General features: G+C 42.1%; 1 protein-coding gene across 1 annotated transcript in view; it reads right to left on the bottom strand.

Annotated features, from left to right (window-relative positions):
• The window catches only part of SPPL2A (signal peptide peptidase like 2A), a 50,944-nt gene extending 42,180 nt beyond the window's left edge, over positions 1 to 8,764 (bottom strand). The window contains exon 1 of the mRNA XM_029237501.1: positions 8,556 to 8,764. Within this exon, the coding sequence (XP_029093334.1) occupies positions 8,556 to 8,621 (66 nt within the window). The 5' untranslated portion in view covers positions 8,622 to 8,764. The remainder of the gene's footprint in view (positions 1 to 8,555) is intronic.
• Positions 8,765 to 14,362: the final 5,598 nt, after the last annotated feature.

Here is a 14,362-nt window from a genome sequence, read left to right as displayed (position 1 = left end):
GATTTAGGGATATCTAGTCCCTTCATTTCACAGCTCAAACAGGTCCAAAATGATCAAAATGAAGTCTCAGGGGCCAGATTAGAATTGAGTTCTCTAAAACCCAGACCAGCAGTCTTTCAGCTCTGCTATCACTTCAAGTTCCCTTATGCAGCTAGATCCGCCAGCACCCCTTAGTACCCAATCATCACCCTCCAGTTTTAATATTGGTCATATATATCTCTGCATTAGCTGTTAACTCCCTCTCTGCTGTGATTCTGGGCATGGGTCTCCTACCACCACTCAAATTCCTCTAATACCCAATTAGTTCCTCCCACACCCTAAACATCCCAAACTCTAACTCCTTTCCTTACCCTCTTCCAAGTACCCCCACTTCTACGACTCTAGAGTTTCATGGAATTCCTTTCCCTATGACAAGTGCTCCTTACTGCTCACCCCAAATCCTGCCTCTTAATGGCAGTTCCTACAACCACTGGCGGTGGAATCAAGTGTTCTTCATGGCCATCAAATCTTTATATTCCACATCTTGCTTGATCCTCACATGCAAGGGAAGCAAGTTTACTAGCCCACAGTGTGAAGCAGTACTTCCTGTTTTTCTGATTCAAATATACCTCACATAAAAATTCATCGGATGCCTGTTGTTTGTGAACATTTCCAAATTTACTTTACCCAGATCACTTGACTTCAGTCTTATTCCATATCATCTTCTTTTTAAATCAATGTTTAAGTCTATCTTAATGTCAGAGTTGCCTATTCTTTTGATCATTTTTCTCCTAAATAATTTTTGGTATGATAAGTGCCAAATGATTACTCAAAGTCTAAAAACACCTCAACTGTAATGGAGTACACTATACTCACATCCTTGCAGGTGTCCTATTTCCTCATTTTCCCAAACCAATCAGAGCTTAAACAATGGGACATATATAAAGAGCTTTATTTCATCAGTGAACTTTCACTGAGTCAGTCTTGCACTGACCTTCACGTCCCTGTCTCTTGAGGCTATATCTATGCTTTATACTCCAGTCTCTTGGTAGTCCCAAGCATGGGCATTTGTATTCCTGGCCTCTGTTCAAACGGCCTCCTGATGCTGACTCACCAGCCCAATATTAACCTAGGAAACAGGCCTTTCTACTCCTGTCCAAGCTAATAGCACAGTTCAATTCTTCTGTGACTTTGTTTCACAGGTTTAGTTTGCCTTCTACTCTTCTTTCTCCTTCAAAAGGTATCTGCCAGCACTGGATCTACTTTCCAAATTTAAGTCTTCACACATTCCTTTTGAAAATAAAAATTCTTCAGCTAAAAATTTATCTAATATACTACCCCTTGCCCTGAATCCACGCCATACTTTGGGTCTGCCAGGACTCTGTATCTTGGTCCATTTTCACCTCATCATGATGGAGCTCTGACTAATACAATGCTAACTTTTACCCACGTATATATTTAATTCCCTTTAAAAGCCTTAAAAGATTAGTCAAGCATGGTTCTTCTTTTTTCTTAGAGATTATGGTGAGTAATCTGGGCAACAATTTCTTACCCTTTATTATAAATCAGTGCTTCTTGAATTTAATGTTCTGTTAAAATCAGATTCTGATCCAGCAGGTCTTGGGAGGAGCCCATGATTATACATTTCTAACAAGCTTCCAAGTGATGCTCTGATGTTGGTCTGCAGAGTACATGGTTATAGACTTCATCATGAATAGCAGTGAAACTCATTAGATTTCCAGACATTACTCGGGTTCTCCTAGGAATTTTCTTAAGAGGTGAAAGTCGCACTGTACCTGCAGTATGCTGGTATAGCCAACGTTCATGTATTGGCCAGCAGTTCCCCCATTTCACCCATAAGTTCACTCAAAACTCTTCAGCATTTGTATCACTGGGTCCCAGCTTCCCCACCCACCTCCACAGTCTGTCAATTAAACATGGTTCACATTATTCATATTGTTATCCATTAGATATACTTAATCCTTTGGTTTCAAGGGACAATGTGTGAATATGATGAACCCTCTCTCCAATGAACCCCCCTTACAATCTTTCTTCATAAAATCTACAAATTAAACTACTCCTCTATCTTTAGATACCGAATATGAGGGCTGGGGGTTTGGGGCAAGTTTTGCTAATAAACAGAATTTATTTAAAATGAGAACTAGCAATTTAAAAAAAATTATTTCTAAACCAGAAGGTAAAAAGTTAAAATGTAATCACTGAGTGCTAGATGCCAAAGAGTAACAGTCATCTACCCATTACCCTTATATCATAGCAATGTAGGAGGTATCCTTTTCTTTACAAACATCTTTCTCCTTACACAGATTGAGTTTTAAGTCAATAGCAATACACTAAGAGTTGAAAGCAGCCTCTACAAGAAAGGCAGAATTGGAGTTATATGTCTGAATGACACATGTTCCAAAGCCAGGTCTAAATAACTTCCAGATTCACTATTCACTATTATATTTTCTATGCCTCTTTCCTCAATAATAAGTTATATAATCAAGACAATCTATGTTCTTTCTACTCCTACTTCCAATATTCAAGGTTTATGGAAACCATGCACTGAAACTGACTAGACTCAGACCCTCAGAGATGAAGTGAAATCTTGATTACTTAATTAATGGCTCAGTGGGAGCTAGGGCACCAAACAGGGATTTATAGAGAATCAGAGGAGTCTGTGGGACATGGGGAAAGTAGATCCCCAGGATCATTCCTTACACTTGGAGAATCTGGGGGCATGTAACAGGCTAAGATGTACTAGGGTGGAGGGAAGAGACAAGGTAACCATTCATTCATTCAGTACTCTGCAAACTATGAGGTGCTAAGGGAGACAGCAGAGAATGAGTCAGGTAGCTTCTCCTTCATGGGGCCTATATTCTACGTTACCTAGATCCAGCCTTCTCCCTGGGTTTCCTTAAGTAATCTTACTACTTAACTATTATAGAATTTACGACTTACACTAGAATTCATAAACTCAAATGCGTAAAAGGCCAGGCAGGTAAATAAGAGTTGATTTAAGACCATAGGACATGGTAACATTTGGCAAATTCTGGCCTAAAGACTATGAAATTTTTGAAAAAATATTTAGTATCTTGGGGTAAGAATCCATACCTGGAGACTTTATGGTCTAGATTTCTATAGACAGATCCAATTTCAGGTGAATTTTTAACAAAGACAAATTATTAAATATATAATAAACATGACTTCTATCTTTAAACCTTTTTTCATGAAAATAAATTCACAAATTTTTCCAATCAGTCTTGTGATCTATTTTTGATCAAAAAAAAAAAAAACACTTAGTGGAAATGTATAAACAAATGTCTTAGAAACTCTGGGTTCTAGTCCTCTTTTTCATGACTTTCTATCTGGTCTAGGACAAATTGTAATCTTCCTGAAACTTCTCTCAGGATCATTTTGAGATTCTAAGGAGATGTATGTTTAGGTGTTGTATTTTGAGAAGGAGATAACACAGCATTTAGTGACTTAAAAATTGGACAATGGGATGCAGAATCCACAGAGACAGCTCTGATTGTGAAGAATCTGACGGTTAAAGGAGGAATGTGACATAACCAGCATGTCTAAGCTTGGGCTTAGACATGTACCACAGACTAGGTGGTTTAAACAACAGAAATTTATTTTTCACAGCCTGGAGCCTAGAAGTTTCAAGGTGCCAGCATGGTCCAGTTCTGGTAAGGGCTCTCTTCCTGGCTTGTAGAGAGCCACCTTTTCACTATGTCCTCACATGGTTGTGGGGGGCAGGGGGAGAGAGAGCAAGGCAATAATCCCATTGTAAGGGCCCCACCCTGATAACCTCATCTAAACCTAATTATCCTCAAAGGCCCAGTCAAATCTCCAAATACCGTCACACTGGGAGTTAGGGCTTCAACATGAGAATTAAGAGGCACACAATTCAGTCCACAGCATTTCTCCCCTGGCTCCCAAAATTCATATCCTTCTCACATGCAAAATATTTATATTCATTCCATCCCACAGCCCTAAAAGTCTTAATTCATTCCAGCATCAACTCTAAAAAGTCCAAAAGCTCATCTAAATGTCGTCTAAATCTGATATGGGTGAGATGCAAAATTCTTCATGAGGTAAGATTCCTCTCCAGCTGTGAGCCTGTAAAACCAGACAAGTTATGCGCTTCCAAAATATAATGGTGGGACAGGTATAGGATAGACATTCCCATTCCAAAAGAAGAATTCAGAAGGAAGAAAGGGATGAGGGGACCCAAGGAAGTCCAAAACCTAGTAAGACATAGATCTTAAGGCTCAAGAAGTATCCTTTTTGGCTCTATGTCCCACTTTCCAGGCCCACTGGGGAGGAAGTGTCACCCCCATGGCTCTGTGGGGTAGCCTTTGGTTCTGTGGGATACCACCCCCAAGGCTCCTGGTAGAGGCCAAAAGGCTTGTTGAAACTGAAGTTGTGGCCCTGATGATCTCTGAATCACCTTTGGGGGTCATTTCTCCCTCTTCTTGAAGAATAATGCATGTTCACAGCCTAATAGCTCTATCATCCCATCCTGTCACATCCAAAAGGTCCAACAGCCTTTCTTCATTTCATCCTGTCTCCTTCCCCCGGAGTTAAAAGTGGCAGTGTTTTTGCTCATAGAATCCCATAAGCTACTTATCAAGTGATTGTTCAGCAACACTCTTAGTGTTCTTTCCAGAACAAACTTTCTCTTTTTTTTTTTTTTTGCAACATGGATAGGCTGAGAATTTTCCAAATCTTCAAATTCTGGTTCCTTTTTGCTTAACAATTCCTTCTTCAATTCCTCTCTCCCCTTTGCATTTCACTAAAAGCAGTTAGAAAGAACCAAGCTGCTCCTCCAATGCTTTGCTTAGAAATCTCCTCAGCTAAATATATTTCACTGCTTACAATTCTTCCTTCCACACAACACTAGAACATAGTTCAGCCAAGTTCTTTACCATTTTATGACAAGAATTGCCTTTCCTCTAGTTTCCAATAAACTGTTCCTCATTTCCATCTGCGTTCTCACCAGAATCACCTTTAATGTTCATATTTCTAGCCTCTACCCATTACCCAGTTACAAAGCTGCTTCCACATGTTAGGTATTTGTTACCACAGAACCCCACTCCTGGTACCAAAATCTTAGTCAGCTTGGGCTGCCATAAAAAAATACGATAGGGAGAGGGGGAGGGGGCAGGGAGAGCAAGCTCTCTGGTGTCTTTTCTCATAAAGGCACCAATCCCATCACAAGGGACCTACTCTCTGACCTCATCTAAACCTAATTATCAATATCTCCCAAAGGCCCCATCTCCAAATACCATCAATACTGGGGGTTAGTGCTTCAAGATATGGATTTTGGGAGGACATGATTCAGTCCATAGTACAGTAGCTCAGCATGTCTCTGATAGGTTGGGTAGCAGAACACTACTAGTTTCCCCAGGAGGTTGAGGCAGGAGGACAGAAGGAATTAAAGAAGACTCTTTGAGTTGGTGTAGTATACCAAAGGAATGCAGATTTCAGTAAGAGATTTTCCTGTTGGGGATTCTGATTACCACTTCATTTTCATAAGCTCAAGATATGGCTATATGACACTTCAAATTCTTTGAAGTAATGAAAACATGAATACAACTTTTATAAAAACATTATGAGAAAGACTCAGGATTCTTCAGAGAACTTTGAAGCAATTTTAGAAAACAGATCCAGGCTAAATTTCACTCATTGTCTTTGAAACAGAACCCTGTGACTGGGTCCGAATAACACTAAAATAAAGGTCTGACAGTTGGAGCTAGCGGTGGGAGTTGGACTAGGGAAGGACAAGTGTGATATGGAAATATGGCAAAGCCAAGAGAGAATTAATTACCCGCCAGGCACTCTTTTCATGTCTAGACTTAAATGTTTAATGGGTTTAGAAGTCATTAAAACAGCCAGATGTGCTGTAGTTTGTGTTCAAGATACACGGTAAGGTCACTCTGATGTGATGAGGACAAACAGAGTAGGGTAGGCTACATGATGTTGAAGGGGCTTTCCAATGCTAAATACTCTGCCTCTTCTACAAGGATGTGACTCTTTCTGGAGATTAAATGCTGCTTCTAGATGAGGATGATGACCCTTTTTTTTTTCTTTTAATTTTTGGCTGCGTTGGGTCTTCGTTGATGCACATGGGCTTTCTCTAGTTGCGGTGAGGGGGGGCTACTGTTCACTGAGGTGTGAGGGCTTCTCATTGCAGTGGTTTCTCTTGTTGTGGAGCATGGGCTCTAGGTGCGCAGGCTTCAGTAGTTGCAGCACGCGGGCTCAGTAGTTGTGGCTCACAGGCTCTAGAGTGCAGGCTCAGTAGTTGTGGTACACAGGCTTAGTTGCTCCGCGGCATGTGAGATCTTCCCAGGCCAGGGCTCGAATCCTTGTCCCCTACATTGGCAGGTGGATTCTTAACCACTGTGCCACCAGGGAAGCCCATGATGACCCTTTTCTAACATGACCAAGGGGAAAGAGGCTCAGTAGGGCCAGCTTCCAGAGACCAGAAAGAAGAAATGAAATGATTAAGCTGGCATCATTCATTCAAATGAACTCAGGGAGGCCACCTAGGGCTGTAAGAGTAGGGAAGAGGAGTAAACAAGGGCTTCAGGGAGAAAATGGTTAAAATAACAAAAAACTTAAAATAGTGGAGGAAAGGAACTAGGTATCTAGTAAACAGAAGGAAAGAGAGAGCTCCTGCTGAGAAAAAGGATACCAGATTTATTTGAGCTCCTCAGAAAAGGAAAGGAATGAGAAAGAGATCCTTTCATGAATTTAAAGGAAGAAAGAGTGTAGAAGAAAAAAATCCACTGTGGAATCACTAAGAAATAGAAAATCAATAATACTAGTTAGCACTGAAAAAGATCTTCCCAATTTCGAAACATCTTGTCAGTGTATTCACAGTTACCAGCACAGCTCCTGGCATATAAGAGATAACACACTAAATATTTGTGGAGTGAAAGAATGTTACTGAGTCCTCACAACAACCCCGCAACCGGGGAATATAGAACTCAAGATTAACATGGTGAAATATGACAAAATATATATGTGCAATATAAAAAGAATAAAATCTAGAATATGGGAGAGACAGACTAGCTACAATTTAGAACACGGACGAACTTTAGACTTGTGAAGCACTTGAAATTACATGAAAATTTTGCTTCCATTTTTCTAGTGAGAGGCTTCAGAGCTTATATTAAGAATTTCAATAAGAGTTTTTGAGCAATTGATGTTTTATTAGGTTAATTATTAATTTGTGTTGAGAAAGGACAGGTGGGAATTTATACACACATGTATATATTCTTACAATTAGCTTAAGGAGTTCAAATGAAAATGAGTGCAAAAACGCTCAAAAAATTTCATACCTAGGTTATAGTTTTATGTGTATTTACATACTACCTGAATTATCTTCTGGACACGTCTGATTACGAGGTAAACAACACCTCAAAGATTCAGACCAACACTGCCACTTTGCTATTCTCTTTATATCCTACTCCTCCCCCCGACCCACCTCAAGCAATTTTTAGATACATTCTTCCTAATGCTGCCTAGCAAAGTTATGAATACAAGGAAGGCACTTGAACCACTTCAGGCTTTGAGTTTGGTTTCTCAATAAATGTTAAAAACACTTTCATATTGAATATATTCACTGGTAGTAATCATTTAAACTGGAGAGTAAGCAAAATATACTCTTTCAGAGAAGTTACACATTCTAATGGAAAGAACTAGACAGGCATACACCATACCAATTCTGTATAAAGCTCATAAAAGTTTCCAACCTGAAACTCCCTAAGTGAAATTTACAAGAAACAAAAACTGAAACACTGAACACTGGCGTCCTTACCACCCATTCACTGAACCTTCTGCTTGGTGTTGAATTTTAAGACATTATTACTTCTCTCTAATTACGAAAACAAACTTGTGTACACATATTTGTTACTGTTACTTAACCGGCTCTCCTCCCCTTTAAACTAGGCAGAGAATTGAAACCCACTAAAACCCGCTAAAAGAATTACACTTTGGTGTGTTAAGAAATTATTTTAAATTATTACTGTTACCAGAAAGCCCCAGAATGGAATCAAATGAGCCCTAAGGCGAAACAGAAACTAGAGAAGAAAAAAATCTGTATGAGAGCAATTAAACTAAAGCGCAGTCCTTGAACCGCTAAACATCCAGGGATCGCGTATACGTTTTTTCCTTCTTTCGGGGTTGGGGTTGGGGGTAGTGCGGGTTAAGCAGCGGTAAGAAAGACTGGACAATAAAATTCAGAGGTCAATTCAAAACGCCTGGAACAGTGAAACTACAGAGGAGAAGCACCAAAGTCCGAGTCGTATTAGGGGCTCGGCAGGTAGCTTTCTCGGGGGTAGGTACCGGGACTTCAAAGGACGGGAATGGGGGCTAGACCAAAAGGGAGTAGTGGGACAGGGGTGGGTATGAAAGCAAAAACCCAGAGCAGGCCGCGTGGGCGCGGGAGAGGGCAGGCCGGCAGGGAGCCAGTGGGGGTGAGGCGGCGGCGGCGGCGGCGGCGGAGGGTGGGGGGGGCCCGGCCCCGCCCCGGGGAGGCCCGAGCGCCCGCCCGTCCCCCTTACCAGAGGGAGCAGGAAGCCCCACAGCAGGGCGACGGCGGCGGGGGTCAGCGGTTGCTGCAGCCCCATCAGACTGCCTGGTGAGCGCCCGGCGGCGCGGCGCGAGGCGGGGCGGGTTCGGGGTCCCCTCGCGGCGCTGCTTCGGTGGCTGGGCCGGACAGGGGCGGGCAGCGGGGTTGGGCTGGGGCCGCCGCGGCTGCTGGAGCCGCAACTGCAGCGCCGACTTCCTCTTCCGGCCCCGCCCGGAGGCCGCGGAAACCCCCACGGGGCAAGTGGAGGCTGGGTCCGCGCGCGCCACCCGCCGGGCTCTCTCAGGCTCCCGGCGCTGGCGAGCACCGGCAGCGGGTCTGGGCGTGTCTCTTTACAGCTGCGTGACCTGAACTGCTCCCCGGTCCGGGCAGGCGAAGGGACTTTTTCAAGCCCTCCTTCTTCCTAGAAGCGGCGGACCGCCTGTTCAGTTCCCCACCAACTACCCAGGTGCTCGAGCCAAAAACCTACATGCTCTGAGTCTTAATTCACCTGCTCATCAGCCGTCCTAGGCTCTCTCACATGTATGTCCCCAAAACGCCCACCTTCTCCTAAACCGCAGTGACCACCCCCAGACCACCGTTGCTTCTCTCCTCCAAACTGGTTTCCGTTTCCACTCCCCACATACCATTATCCACACAGCTGTCCTGGAGAGATCTTTTTGAAAATGTAAATCAGATCATGACACTCCCAACCACACTTAGAATAAAATCAAAGCTCTACTCCGGGACTTCCCTGGTGTCCCAGTGGTTAAGAATCCACCTGCCAATGCAGGGGACGGGTTCGAGCCCTGGTCCCAGAAGATCCCACAAGCCATGGAGCACTGAAGCCCACGCGTCTAGAGCCCGTGCTCTGCAACAAGAGAAGCCACCGCAATGAGAAGCCTGCCACTGCAACAAAAACCCAACACAGCCATAAATAAATAAATTTATTTTTTAAAAAAAGCGGAACACTCTACTCTGGAGGACAAAGTTTATATAACATGGTCCGTGCCTGCTTCTCTGACCCCATCCTCACTGTTTTCTCACGCTCGTTTCAAGCCACGTGGGCCGCCTTCGGTTCTTCCGGCCTTTGTACTGGTAGTCCTCCCTGCTGGAACGCTTCTCTCTCTGAATACCTGTCACGCTGGTATTCACTTATCAGCTTAAATGTCACTTCCTCAGAGGGAACTTATTTATTTACTTTTTTAGTTAATTAATTAATTTTGGGCTGCATTGGGTCTTCGTTGCTGCGTGTGGGCTTTCTCTAGTTGGAGTGAGCAGGGGTTACTCTGTTGTGGTGCGTGGGCTTCTCATTGCGGTGGCTTCTCTTGTTGCAGAACTCGGGCTGTAGGTGCGCGGGCTTCAGTAGTTGTGGCACATAGACTCAGTAGTTCTGGCTCACGGGCTCTAGAGCGCAGGCCCAGTAGTTGTGGCACACAAGCTTAGTTGCCCCACAGCATGTGGGATCTTCCCAGACCAGGGCTTGAACCCGTGGCCCCTGCATTTGCAGGCGCATTCTCAACCACTGCGCCACCAGGGAAGTCCCGAGGGAACTTATTGACATACCCAATCTAAAGTAGCCACCCAGTCACTTTCATATCACATGATTTAATTCTCTGCACAGCACTTTTCACTCTTACTTATTTATCTCATCGTTTATTTATGATGTAGATTCCCACTTGATAGAAAGGTGTATCTTTGCTTTGGTCACTGCTGTATCCATTACAACATTTGGCTTAAATTTGGTCCTCAAATATTTGTTGGATGAATATTCAATACCAAACACTGAATAGAATGCTGTCCCTGCCATCCCACAGCTCATGGTTTAGTGAAGGACATAGATGTGTGAGCAAACTGTTCAGGGTGAGTAGTGACCATTTTGTTTGCAGAAGATGCTATGGGAGTATCAAAGGGACATTTTAAAGGAGTGCCAGGAAAAATTTCAACCTAAGCTGAGTCTAGAAGGCTGAGTTAATTTTAGCCAGGCGATGGGTAGGAGAAGGGGGAGACTTCCAGGAAGAATGAACCATTAGTGTCAAAGCCAAAGGTGACATTGGAGGAACTGCAAAACTTGGGCTTGGCTGAAGTTATGAGTGATGATAGATGAAGTGAGAGAAGAAGGCAGAGGCCAAATCACAAATAGATAGGGGTATCCTGCTTGGAACTTTAGGCTTCGTCTAGTTGGTGATGGAAAGCACAGTGACAGACCATTTTTGTTTTAGAAAGCCCTCTGTGATGGCAGGAGGGGTGGCAGGTGGATTGAAACAGGGCAAGAGTAGAAGCCAGGAGACCTATTGGACAACAGTAGTAACGCAACCCAGGCAGGGATAGTGAGGGCCTGAACTGAGACAGTGGCAGAAGAAATGGAAAGGAGGAGGAGGTGGTGGATCTGAAAATTCATAGCAGAATTTGGTATAACTGAGGGTACATGAGAGATGAAGGAGAGGGATGATTCCCAGGATCCTGCTCTGGGCCCTTTATTGAGATGATCATCCCAGGAGATGGAGGGGGTGGGGGATGGGTGAGGAAGAGGAAAGAATTTTGGACTTGAGTTTGAAATGTTTGTGGGACATCCAATTGCAAATGTCTGTAGGTTGATGGCTAAGTGGGTTGGTCTGAAACTTAGTGGCATAATGAGACCAGAACTCAGGTCTCCTGCCTGTCAATCCGAGACTCTTTTCACATTTTCTAGCTGCCTAGGGCAAGCCAGATTTCCCTTTTGTAAAATGACTGTGATTAGATGACTTCATCTCTAAATATTCCCTTCTGTCCATAATGGCCCTTCGCCTAGTGAATCTCCAAGGTGGCTCCTGAGGCTGAAGATCTCTGGTTTTCCTGTCTAGAGTTATGCCCATTTTTTCTTCCCCTCAGTCGGAGAAAATTTTGTACCTGCAGTCAAAGAACCTGTGTTATAGGCTAGTTCCTTGTGCAGTCTCTCTTTGCCTGCTTTAGTTTTCTCAGCTGAAAAATATGGAGAGTAATACCTGTTCTGCCTGTCTCAGATGAGTATTGTAAAAATTACATGACTTGTAATTTGCGTATAATTACTCTGAAAATTTTTTAAAAAAGAAAAAGGGAGAGGAGAGGAAAAACAGAAGGCTGTGTTATTGCTGTAGTCCAGTGTCAGCACTGTTTGTCATAATTCTTCTGCCAGAATTTTTTCTTCTTGGTCAAAGTCCCTGTGCATGATGAAGGAAAATGGGAGGGTTAATGGAATATTGAAAAGATTCTTAATTCATGACTTTACTGTTGGAATGGCTGTTAAAGGATATTTGGAGTATACCTCTATTACACATGAATTTCCCTGGAAGTATTAGGTAGGATAAAATTTACCTGCATAATTTTTAGTCGATATTTTTCTTCTCTAAATAAGCTATGTATAAAAACCCAATTATGGAAAATAACTGTCATTAAAGATTGTTTTAATTTCTAAATATATTTAGTTAATGGAATTTTTTCCCCAATGATAAAAGATAGAATGTTATTGGTTGTCAGAACCTTTCTATAGTCTAAGAAATGGTCAAGAACTATTGGCTTCATTTTACAAATGTGTTAGATGACAGCAGCAGAGGAGGAGCTAAAACTCAGTCTCCTACCTTAGTACACTAACAGTAAGTAAACCTGTTGTTTGCTGGTACTTCCACAGTGTTTTTTACTCAGAGGACATTGATGAAGTGTTGGTAATGTGCCCCAAAGACTTTCTTGGGCAATCTAGATCATTACTTTAGTATAGAGCAGTGATTCTTAGTCTTGATTATTTATTAGAGTCACATAGGAGAGCTTAAAGGATACTGATGCCTGGGTCCCACTACTCCCCTTTCCCCATGCAGATCCTAAATTTAATTGGTCTGGATGTAGCCTGTGTATCATAATTTTTAAGGCTCCTCAGGTGATTCTAATATGCAACCGAGGTTGAGAAAGTGGCTTAATCAGTGATTTTTAAAATGTGGCCTCGTGGACCAGCAGTATTGACACCACCTGGGAACTGTGAGCAGTGCAAATTCCTCCAGACCTATAGAATCAGAAACTCTGGTTCTTCTGACTATAGAATCAGAAACAAAAGCAATTTGTGTTTTAATAAGCCCCCTAAGCAATTCTGATGCGTGCTAAAGTTTGAGAACTATTGGTTTCAGAGCAACATTCCTTAATTCTGCCTGCATATTAGAATCAGATGCAAAGTTAAAATAAAAAGCAAACCATTTGCTCCAACACTAATCAAACTGAAAGGAAAAACAGACAAATCCACAATTACAGTTAAAGATTTCAACTCTTCTCTTTCAATAATTGAAAGAATGAGTAGGCAGAAAATCAGTAAATACAGAAGACTTGATCAACATTATCAACCAATTTGACCTAATTGGCATTTATAGAACACGCCACCCAACTTATGCATGATACACATGATTTTCAAGTGTACATGGGACCTTGACCAAAATAAACCATTTGGCCATAAAACAAGTCTCAAAATTTAAAGTTTCCAAATCATACCAAGTATGTTCTTTGCCCACAATATAATTCAATTAGAAATTAATAACAGAAGGATACCTTGAAGATCTTCAAATAATTAGAAACCCAACACACTTTTCTAAATTACCCATGAACCAAAGAAGTCACAGGAATTAAGAAAATATTTTGAATTGAAGGAAAATGCAAACATGACATGTCAAAAGTTGTGGGGTGCTTAAAAGAAATTTGTAGCACTTACAATAGAAAGGTATAAACATTTAAAATCAATGACCGGGACTTCCCTGGTGGCGCAGTGGTTAAGAACTCATCTGCCAATTCAGGGGACGTGGGTTTGAGCCCTGGTTGGGGAAGATCCCACATGCTGCAGAGCAACTAAGCCCGTGTGCCACAACTACTGAGCCTGTGCTCTAGGGCCCGCGAGCCACAACTACTGAGCCCATGTGCCACAACTACTGAAGCCCACGCACCTAGAGCCCGTGCTCTGCAGCAAGAGAAGCCACCGCAGTGAGAAGCCCACGCGCCACGACAAAGAGTAGCCCCCACTCGCCATAACTAGAAAAAGCCTGCGTGCAGCAATGAAGACCCAACACAGCCAAAAATAAGTAAGTTTAAAAAATAAATAAATTTATTTATAAATAAAATCAATGACCTAAGCTTCTATCTTAAGAAACTAGAAAAGAAGAGCAAATTAAATCCAAAGGTGAGCACAAGAAAGGAAATTAAAATATCTGAGAAGAAATCAACAAAATAGAAAACAAACAAACAAAAAACAATAGGAGAATTGGTGAAGCCGAAGACTGGCCTTTTGAGAAAATTGATAAGTGTTGGTAAAACTCTAGTCAAACTGATTAGAGGAAAAATAGAAGATCCAAATTAGTAATATCAGGAACAATAAAAAAAAATTACTAAACATCCTAAAGACATTAAAAGGATAACATGTAAGTATTATGAACAACTTTATGCCAATAAATTTGACAACCTAAGTGAAATGGAGAAAGTCCTTGAAAGACAAACTACTCAAAAAGAAATAGATATTAGTGATAGATTATCTATTTAAAAATTTGAACTTGGGGAATTCCCTGGCGGTCCAGTGGTTAGGACTCCATGCTTTCACTGCTGAAGGCCTGGGTTCTATCCCTGGTCAGGGAACTAAACTCCCATAAGCTGCATGGTGCAGCAAAAAAAAAAAAAAAAAAATTAATTTGTCATCAAAAACCTTCCCACAGAGAAAACCCTAGGCTCACACGGCTTCAAGAGTGAATTTTACCAAACATTTGAGGGAGAAATAATATCAATTCTACACAAATATTTTCAAAAACTTGAAGAGGGGGTAAT

This window comes from Monodon monoceros, unplaced genomic scaffold (assembly GCF_005190385.1).
Source record: "Monodon monoceros isolate NGI ecotype Baffin Bay Population unplaced genomic scaffold, NGI_Narwhal_1 Super_Scaffold_21, whole genome shotgun sequence".
Classification (NCBI taxonomy): Eukaryota; Metazoa; Chordata; class Mammalia; order Artiodactyla; family Monodontidae; genus Monodon; species Monodon monoceros.
This window is presented reverse-complemented; position numbering and strand designations above follow the sequence as displayed.